General features: G+C 36.7%; 2 protein-coding genes across 17 annotated transcripts in view; one reads left to right on the top strand and one right to left on the bottom strand.

Moving 5' to 3' along the window:
* Nucleotides 1-10,298, top strand: part of CASD1 (CAS1 domain containing 1) — a 128,282-nt gene that overhangs the window by 72,032 nt on the left and 45,952 nt on the right. The window contains exons 18-20 of one of the 5 annotated variants that reach the window (XR_010119605.1): nt 6,280-6,355; nt 8,801-8,884; nt 9,007-9,196. The exons of 2 other annotated variants lie outside the window; for them this stretch is intronic. Coding sequence is in view for 2 of the 3 variants with exons in the window: in XM_063634708.1 (XP_063490778.1) it covers nt 6,280-6,315 (36 nt within the window). In the remaining variant the exon portion in view is untranslated. Of the gene's footprint in view, nt 1-10; nt 248-6,279; nt 6,356-8,800; nt 9,198-10,298 lie in introns of those variants that run through there. 2 more of the 5 variants (XM_063634708.1, XM_063634716.1) reach the window with 2 other exon arrangements.
* SGCE (sarcoglycan epsilon) overlaps nt 6,665-10,298 on the bottom strand; it is a 70,765-nt gene continuing 67,131 nt past the window's right edge. For 7 of the 12 annotated variants that reach the window (XM_055272676.2, XM_055272679.2, XM_055272673.2 and 4 more), the window contains 2 exons: nt 10,114-10,157; nt 6,665-6,957 (listed from right to left, as the gene is read on the bottom strand). In XM_055272676.2, the coding sequence (XP_055128651.1) occupies nt 6,941-6,957; nt 10,114-10,157 (61 nt within the window). In that variant the 3' untranslated portion in view covers nt 6,665-6,940. Of the gene's footprint in view, nt 6,958-9,207; nt 9,243-10,113; nt 10,158-10,298 lie in introns of all 12 variants that reach the window. The other 5 variants (XM_055272678.2, XM_063634776.1, XM_055272675.2 and 2 more) reach the window with 1 other exon arrangement.

Here is a 10,298-nt window from a genome sequence, read left to right as displayed (position 1 = left end):
TATCTCACAGGTCCTACTGAGTCAAAGGTCTAAACCCTGACCAGAGAGATGCAGTGTTCTGATTAGCCAGACCTGAGATTTGGTGCAAGGTGTGGAGTCACCTTAAATGGAAGTACCTGGCTGGAAATTAGAGCAGAAATGTTTGTGTTGAGAAAAAATGTAAAGTTGCTAGAAGGGTAAGTTGATACTGGGCAGAAACCACAACCACCTGTTTTCATTACATTGCCTTTGGGTCTGTGCCCATGCTGTTTCCTCTGACCAGAATGCAAAGCATGAGTGGCACATGATTAGTCTTCAAATCATGTCTTAAATATTTTCTCTTTAGATAGACCTATTCTGATCATTTAATCCAGGTAGCTTCCTTTCCTCATTCTCTATTACAACACTTTTTTTTAACCTTCATAACTTTTATATTAGACATTAGGTTAATTCTGTCAACAAATATTTACTTAGCACCAACTAGTACCAGATAGTATACTAGACTTTGTTCATTATCTTCCATAATACACTATGTTTTATTCACCAGTGCATAGTTCAATGCCTAGAACACAAAAGGTCCTAAGTCAGTATTCACTCAATGAATGAATGGAAGGGCCCTGATACTCAATCCAATAACATTTTTAAATGTTAAAAAAAAAAAAAGGAAAGAGGGTATGTTGTTCTACTAGGCCAGTTATCTCAATCTTTCTTCATTGTCTTAACATTTAATTTGCTTTAGGCACATGTATGGACTCCCAAATTAAGGTAATAAGAATCTTAATCACATAAAAATTAAACATAATATGAAAACTACATGATAAACTGCCTAAAATGAACTGCACCCTATTAATTGAATGCAAGGTGAGATGATCTGATCACAGAAATCCTTGGAGCAAATGAACAACCTTTAAAAATGTAAGATTTATTAAGAAAGTAATAAAATTTGTACAAAAATAATAAGTAACGTATTTTAATTTTGTGAAATGTCAATAAAATACCATCTCAGACTTTCTCTGATCGTTAGATTCTGGCAAATATCCAACTTCATGTACCTTATCGTTTTTGCTATTGGAGAAATAGTTGCGACACACTTTAGCTGCTGCATGAATGTTCAGATGACAAAGTGAGCACCAGTTTTCTCATCAGATCCTGTGGTTTCAGTAAAAACCCATATCCAGATGACTTACCAATCATAGCACCAGTCCGAACCTCTACTCTGAGTTTCAAATTCATATATTCAATTGCCTACTAATTTTGGTTTTCTCAGAGGTACCTCAAGTTCACTTTGCATAAAACTAAGCTCATATCGTTTCCTCAATCCTGATTCTCATCCACTATTGTCTATTGTCTATCACAATTGCCACCATTTGACCAAGAAAAACCCACACATCAGAATTGGCTCCTCTCTGTTCCTCAACACTATTTCCAAAGAATCAATGTACCAACAACTGCTGCCTTTTTACCTCCTAAATAGCTCTTGAATCTCCCACCACTATCCTAGTCAAAGCTACCATTTCTCCAATTATATCTACAATAGATTTCAGACTGGTATAACCACACCCATTCTGCCCAACTGCTCTATCTGTTCCCTATATTATTGTTGGATTATTTGTACGTATAAAAAGGTCAAATATGACCACATCCCATTTTTCATTCTTAACATCCTTCAGACTTTATTTTTCTCCTTTAGGTTCATGCATGGTTTTGGCCTACCTTGGGTCTCGCCTTCCCCTATACTTCACCATCTCTTGCCTAGTCTTCATTACTGTGGCTACATTGGACTTTCTAATGGAACTCTAGACTCACTAGGATCTCTTCTTCCAAAAGGGCTTAAATAATTCTCTTCTATCTGCCTCAAATATTTTTTCTTATTCTTCATCATCTTAGCATTTTCTTCCTTTGACATTTCCTTAAATTTTTATTGAAGATTTTCTAATTACTCAAGTAAGATATGAATACATTCTTCCTTACAAAAAATTAAAACATTGCAAATAAAGTCAGGATATAACTTTCCTAATCTTAGCACCATCACAAGTTCAGTTAGTTTTGTTTTTCTAAAATCACCTTTGTTCCAACTGATGGCCTTAGAACTCTTGAGTCACTTGTCACCTGAGGCTACTCATCTTAGGCTGCAAAGCCACCAATTATTTCACAATGCACATAGTGTTTACTCCTGCCCTGCCCTTTTGCTCATACTTGGAATACTTCTTCGCATACCAGCACTGAAACATATCGTTCTCTTAGTTTCTTTCCAAATAAACTATATTTTCTGTTGCAGTTTGAATTAACAGGGAGTAATCAGCCAAGGTGTTGCAAAGGATATCAATTGCATCATTGTCAAGAGTCCTCTCCAGGGAACACTTATTCCTTCAATTAACCATAGTCCATGGGCTGGCTTTTGGTATTACAGGATCAAGAGCCTGATTTTGCCAAAATCCCATAAGGAAAGCTACCATTTAGGGGTAGACTCACATTAGACACATAGACTCATAGGCCAATTTTTAAATATATAGTGAAAAATATCACTTTCCTAGTGCCATGACCAGTGCTGTGTCTCCTCAAAAGAGATAAACATGAGAATCCAAACTTAAATTAGAAATTGCTTGGTGCATATGAAATCAAGCTTAAAGTCTCTTAGAACATATCGTCAAGTCTCTTCCCAGGAAAGTGGTACCAACTTAAAATCTCACTGGCTGTATATCCATGCCAATTTTAATACACTGCCCAACACTAGTTGTCAGGCAGACTTCCATTCTCATTCTTTCAATTGACATCAAATGACATTTTTTTTATTTCATTTCCAACTTTTAAGCTCAGGGGTACATGTGCAGGATATGCAGGTTTCTTATATAGGTAAACGTGTGCCATATGGTTTGCTGCACAGATCATCCCATCACCCAGGTATTAAGCCCAGCACCTACCAGATATTCTTCCTGATCCTCTCTGTCCTCCCATCTCCTGCCCTCCAACAGGTCCCAGTGTGTGTTGTTACCTCGCCATGTGTCCGTGTGTTCTCATTATTTAGCTTTCACTTATGAGAACATGTGGTATTTTGTTTTCTGTTTCTACATTAGTTTGCTAAGGATAATGGCCTCCAGCCCCATCCATGTCCCTGCAAAGGATATGATCTCATTCCTTTTTATGGCTGCATAGTAGTTCATGGTGTATATGTACCACATTTTCTTTATGCAGTTTGTCATTGATGGGCATTTAGGTTGATTCTCTCTCTCTGCTGTTGTGAATAGTGCTGCAGTGAACATACACGTGCATGTATCTTTATAATAGAATAATTTATACTCCTTTGCCTATATACCCAGCAATGGGATTGTTGGGTTGAATGGTATTTCTGTCTCCAGGTCTTTGAGGAACCACCACAGTGTCTTCCACAATGGTTGAACTAATTTACACTCCCACCAACAGTGTAAAAGCATTCCTATTTCTCCACAACCTTGCCAACATCTGTTATTTTTTGACTTTTTTGTAATAATAGCCATTCTGACTGGTGTGAGATGGTATCTCATTGTGGTTTTGATTTGCATTTCTCTAACAATCAGTGATGTTGAGCTTTTCTCGCCCTGTTGCCCAGACTGGAGTGCAGTGGCACGATCTCGGCTCACTGCAACTTCCATCTCCTGGGTTTAAGTGATTCTCTTGCCTCAGCCTCCCAAGTAGCTTGGATTACAGGTGCCTGCCACCATGGCCAGATAATTTTTGTATTTTTAGTAGAGATGGGGTTTTACCATGTTGGCCAGGCTGGTCTTGAACTCCTGACTACCCCTCAAGTGATCTGCCCGCCTCAGCCTCCCAAAGAGCTGCGATTACAGGCTTGAACCACTGCACCTGGCCAGCTTTTTTTCACGTTTGTTGGCTACATGTACGTCATCTTTTGACAATTGTCTATTCATGTCCTTTGCCCACTTTTTAATTTTTTTTTCTAGTAAATTTAAGTTCCTTATAGATGCTGGATATTAGACCTTTGTCAGATGTATAGATTGCAAAAATTTTCTCCCATTCTGTAGGTTGTCTGTTTACTCTGTTGATAGTTTCTTTTCATCTTAGCATTTACTACTCATTCTTTTGGTATCAACCGAACTTTAGGGAAGCTTCTCTGACCTTGCTGACTAGGTCAAGTCCTGCTGTGATAAACTTTTATAGCATCAATTACATTCCCTCATAGCATTTATCACTATTACGGTTGTATTTTTTTTTACATTTATTTGTACGATGACTTAATATCTGTCTTTTCCAGTAGAATGCAAACTCCTCGAGAACAAGCCTATGTCTAATTTGGCTCACCATTGCATCCTTAGAACACTCTCTGACTTATAGTAACATATTAGGCATTCAGTAAGTAAGCAAATGGTAGCGGTGTTTCATAGGAAATTCTGAAATGCAAATTTTTGAAGCTGCCCTATTTTTGGATGGCTTGCTTAAAGGCTTTTATTCATCCTTAATTGGTATGGTCGAGATATGAGAATAGCTGAGATCTTGGACCATTGATCCCAAGTGTCACTCACCTCACCTGTTTGCTATGTATGTACTTGGAGGCACTGACCTTGATGTTATTTTCTATTTAATTTTCTTCTAAGTATTCTCTTAGCCTCAAATTTAGCCTTAATAGCTTTACTTAGTGCTCTTTTCTGTCATCAGTGTAGACTTACAGATGTGAATTTTTAATGCATATTTTGACCTAAATAAATGTTTAGGGGCTTTCAATTTCATTACTGCCATTGGCACTTCTGTCTAAAGATCAACAATTCCTTGTTGCTCACTGCCCAGTACCATTACTGATGTAGCCTCCAAGTACTGAAGGGGGATAGAAATAAACACACAAGTTTGGTGGGAGAAGGCCTTACTAAGGTCAATGTTTAAAAGAATCATGGTCCCTTAGTCAATTCTAAAGAATCAATTTATAGACATGGAACCTGTGGAACCTGGAACCTGGGAAATCCCGTAACCTTAGGTACACACCATGTGGAAATTGAACCTAGACCTTCCTCAAAGAGACGCTGTCATGTATATGGGTAAATATACCCTGGAGGATGGAAAAGCCACAAACTTTTAGGAGTTATTTGGAATCTAAATCTGAGTTTACTTGAATTCCTGAAAATGTAGAGAACCACTATAGTCAGTATTTTAGGGCAAGGGATTATGCTGGCTAACTGAAAAGGTGTTTTAAGTTTACCATCAGGACCCAAAACTTACCATATAGTCATTTGCCCACTAGGAGAGTATAGTTGGGATAGAAAAGAAATCCTCAGCATGTGGCAGAATCCTCACTTTGTTAAAACAACAACAACAACAACAACAACAAAAAACCTTAATAGTCCTTAAGGACTATTAGGGTAGCATCAACCAAGGGGAAATTATCTGGACTCTTTTCCCCATCAAAATATTAAGTCAGAAGCAAGATCACTTTTTCATGGGGAACTGCAGCGATTAAAGCTATTATTAAAGATTTGTAAGATGCTGGCCAATGATTTCTCTCCCCATTCAATACCTCAATATGGTCAGTGCAAAAACCAATGCTAACTCCAACTGCACTTTGCAATCTCCAAATGGCTTCTTTACCAGAATAGATGAATAAAGTTCCTGATTTCTGATCTATAGTCCATGATATGTCGATCGTGCATTACTTTATTCTTGCTCACTTGGACTATTAGAAGCAGTTTGATTTCACCTGGCAAGAGCAACAGTTTGTTTACTCTGCGTCTGTGCCAAAATCTGGTCCTCTGGAGCCTTGACAACATTGCATTCCTCCTAGGCCATGGCTCTGATGCAATACATTTACAACCTCAAGCTGATTACTCCTGGAGAACAGCAAGTGGCAACGCCTTAGTTAACTTAGGAAGAAATTAGAGTAAGAGATACATCTTTAAGAAATAAGAGAACCTTCATCCTCTGTCCTAGAAAGAAGAAGGAGGTTCTAATGTCAACGATATGACAGACCATTCTCCCTAAGTGGAAAACAAGTTACGGTACCTAACATTAACAGGGAATCTTTCTGGATTTCGGAATTTTTGTGACCTCTGGCCACCTAATAGGTGACACAAAAATTTGCCCGAAGTAGATTAAGAGAAGGTTTTCCAGCTAGTCCAGTCTGCAAGGAAAGCTGTCCTGTCAGGTGATGTGATAGCCACACTGATCCAGTAGTATCCAAGATGTGTGAAGCCGGCCAAAACTATAGAGCCTTGAACATAAAAGAGTTACTGCAGGGTACTCTGGGGTTTTGGAGCTAACTGATGTCACATTAGCAGTAACTATTCTCTTTTTGTGTAACAGCTCCTATCTTGCTTCTAGATCCAAATATCCTCCCATTCCAGTACGTGTAGCTAAAGAAAAAAAAAAACCACCAAATATCTGATTATGAAGTCAGGTAAGTATGCAACCTGGGCTGCCCTGAGTGATTGGGTGTCATCAGTTTCACAATCCATAAAACTAGGTTTATTCGAAAACACTCCAAGTGGTATATAAAACAACAGGATTTACAGGCCACAAGAGTTAAAGTATTATTTAAATAGGTTGCTCAACTGGAACACTGAGGCACAGGCATTTTATATATTTATAGGAAGCACTAAATAAAGTCTTGTGGAATGAGAATGAACACATAAACCTGTTTCTAGCGATTAAAAGATTTCTACTAAATAGGAAGCAAATACTTTATTGAAGTAAATTTCACCAGTAATTAGGCTTCATTAATAATATTTATTTTAAAGATCAGCTTTTATTGTAACAAATATAAAGTCATCAATGTTTTACAAATTGTCAAAAATGCTTTAAGTACAAAAAAAATACATTAGTAAAATGAAAGTTATATTGTATTATTTGGTATACACTTAATACTGCCAACATGCATAACATATGCCAGAAAAGCTCATGCATTATTGGAAGAGAAAAGAAATGTGATATAACTGCTATATTGTCTGATTATAAATTCATTGCTTCAGTCAGTTTTCTTTCTTCAGGGATACCATTTACCTGCAATGTGTAAGAATGAATATGGGCAGGAGTTAGTCAGGGCATGGATACTTTTAGACTTTGAGCAAAGCAAATTATGGCAAGGAGAAAGTTTCCATCTTCTTAATACAATGTAAAATAATTACATTGCATTATTTCTCTGTATTTGGTGTTTTTAAAAAACAGAAAACAAAAGAAAAAATTCTAAATCAGTCTTCTTCTTGGACCAGAGCTATAATATTTTGTATTTCCCAAAAGGTACAGTCTGAAAATTCCTCCCACAATAAACAAAAAGAATGGAAGTTGACTGCAGGATGTATAACTGTACCTTTTAATCATGGCTTTTAAAAAAATATCATGTGGGCTGCTAGGGCAGAGAAAATGAGAAAACCTGAAGGGGCATCAAACCTAATGGTTTGGGCCTAGTCCAAAAGTTAGTGCGATTGTCAGCTTTTAACTGCTCTATTATCCCAGCTAGTGCTCAAGTCCAGGAACACAACACCATCAGCTAGTTCATTTCTTAAAGCTTTGATGGGAATTTCAAAGAAAACAAGGAACTAAATGAAAAAAAAAAAAAAAAAAAAAAACTTCAGGATATACTTTCCCCTGATAAATTCCATATAGGTAGCTACAAATGAAATTACTTGATATCCAAGACACAAACTCTTGTGCCTAAATTACCTTCATAAAGAAAACTGACATGGGCATAATGTTCTGTGGTACTTGGAAAACTCCAGTTACTGTTTGATGATAATCATGCATAAATGTAGCTGCCTCTTTGCAGTATTAGGATAATCAGGGTAAAAGAAAAGAAAAGCTGCCGTACTCACAAAAATATATAAACAGCACTGAATCCATGCATTTGCAGATAGAAGAATTTAGAAATTGAGAAATAAACTTTTTCATTTAAATGAACAGAATGGAAATAAGGAAGGTAAACTGCCCATTAGCCCTTCTCTCCAGGAGGCATGCCTCCATTTAGTTTTTTATTTTTTTATTTTATTTTATTTTTTCAGAGTCTCACTCTGTTGCCCAGGCTGGAGTACAATGGCACAATCTTGGCTCACTGCAACCTCCACCTCCCAGGTTCAAGTGATTTTTCTGCCTCAGCCTCCCAAGTAGCTGGGATTACAGGTGTATGCCACCATGCCCAGCTAATTTTTGTATTTTTTTAGTAGAGATGGGGCTTCGCCATGTCAGGCAGGCTGGTCTTGAACTCCTGACCTCAGGTGATCCACCTGCCTTGGCCTCCCAAAGTGCTGGGATTACAGGCGTAAGCCATCACACCCAGCCTCCATTTAGTTTTAAATGTACCAGAGGCACAAACACACCAATCTTTCATAATTATAAAAAAATGCTAGGGTGGTCTCTCTCCCTTTGGCACTTAAGATATTTTGGGGACTCACTAAAAAAAACAATAACAACAAAACAACCAAGAGGAGATAGTGTACTTTAGTCAATAATATGATCCAAATTGCAGAAAAATGTAAGAAAACAAGAAGGTAATAGGCTCTAGTATTAACTAAAAAGGAGAGCAAAGCTTTCTTCACTCAAGCAAAATACCTGCTCCCTAAAAATCTGTTTCAGAAAAATAATTTTATAAATTTGGTTAAACAACCTTAAAATCCCCTAGGAAAACTCTTTGGCTCTTATATTTGTTTAGGCATAAATTGTCCTTGTATTTGGAAATGCTCTGTATTACTAAAATGTAGCAAGTTAACAAGAGTACTTGCTAAAAAATCTATGTGACTACTAAACAAATTGCCCTAATATCATCTACTCAAGTTTCCTAATTCCCCTAGTGGGTAAGTAAGTAATATCTGGATTTTTAAATACTCAAAATAAATATTTACTGTTTTTCTAGAAATTGCCTCCTTCCTACTCACTCCATGCCTGAAATAATTAAGAATCAGAAGATAGACATCTTAGGAGAGATGGAAGCTACAAGGTTAATAATGAAGAAGTTCTATCATTTCTATCGTAGAAGTATTCTTTTAGAAATTTTCCTTTAAAAAAATAGCCGTGAAATTAGTGGTAGTAGGGATTCATTTATCTTTTTTCTCTTTTTAGGTGACTCATTTTTATAACAAAGTCTGTTCCTTCATCAATCTTCTGAATGCTTACAAAGTAGCACCAACACATCAATATATTGAACAGTCTTGTTGAAACATGTTAGCATTTAATTAAAACAAGTAATCAAAATTGTAGGGAAAAATTCTGATAAACATTATCTTGTAATTAAAATCTGATGAACAATTTCATTATACTTGCCTCAAATCTTTGAAAAGTTGTCAAACGAAAATCTCCTTAAATTCACGAAAGCAGTAATAGAGAAGATAATTTCTGAATGAAAACATCCAATACATTTCTGTATGTGCCTGAAGTTTTTAAGAGACTTACTTAATAGTTTCCCTACCACAATGCCACTATTCATACTCAGAATTCCACACCCAACTTAGATTTTTAAAACTTCTCTTGCTTTTCCAAAAGAGCTACAAAGGCATTAATGGTTGCCTGGCAATTAGAACTAGGAATCGACCACTAATTAGAAGACAATCATGAATAAGTTATCTACTCAGTATATAGATGAATGAAATAATTGGCTGTGGAAAATTTTTAGGGACACTTGAAAGAAATAAAGAAAGCAAGTCTTAGGGAAATAGAATAATCCAAGGAGAATTGTCCGCCATCTTGTTGTCATTGGTCATGTTATAACAGCTTTTTAAAGCGGCTTTAAAACCAGGCCAGCCATTTCTCATTTATCCCCCTGAAGCCTCAGTGATTAGCCACAATGGTTTCCTTTTGTGAGAGTCAGTTTCAAGCTGCTCACTTACTGAGACAAATCCTGGATGCATCCAAGCTAAGAATCTTTCATACCAAGCAGAAGAATAGGGAGCTTCACTGAAGGAAAGGGGTTTCATTCAGTCTTCCTTAATTAGACAGGACCTCCATGGATGCTTTTGCTCTAAGATCATTTACCCTGTGTTTATCATTCTGATGCCAATCTATGTAATAATCTAAGCTATTATTCTGAGGTTTTAAGTCTGATTAAGGAATGACACAAGTGTTTTGCCTTATTTAGTGAAGCTAAAGCTTCATAAATTATGTACTGCCATAATTATCTTTTAATCTATTAGATTCATTCATAAACATCAATTTATTATTCTTAGCACTCACCTGTAGTCTGCTGTTGGGGAATCTGAGTCTGATGTGGCAAGTTCCTAGAAATGATGAACATTTTTGAGTAAAACTGTTTGTTTACACACTTGTAAATAGAGAGCAGACATACTAGAATGAAAAACTTTACGGGTAAACTATGACTCCAGTCATGTAATCCAGCACAATTCCCCTCCCCTTTCATG

Source organism: Symphalangus syndactylus, chromosome 3, assembly GCF_028878055.3.
Source record: "Symphalangus syndactylus isolate Jambi chromosome 3, NHGRI_mSymSyn1-v2.1_pri, whole genome shotgun sequence".
In the NCBI taxonomy this organism is placed as follows: Eukaryota; Metazoa; Chordata; class Mammalia; order Primates; family Hylobatidae; genus Symphalangus; species Symphalangus syndactylus.
This window is presented reverse-complemented; position numbering and strand designations above follow the sequence as displayed.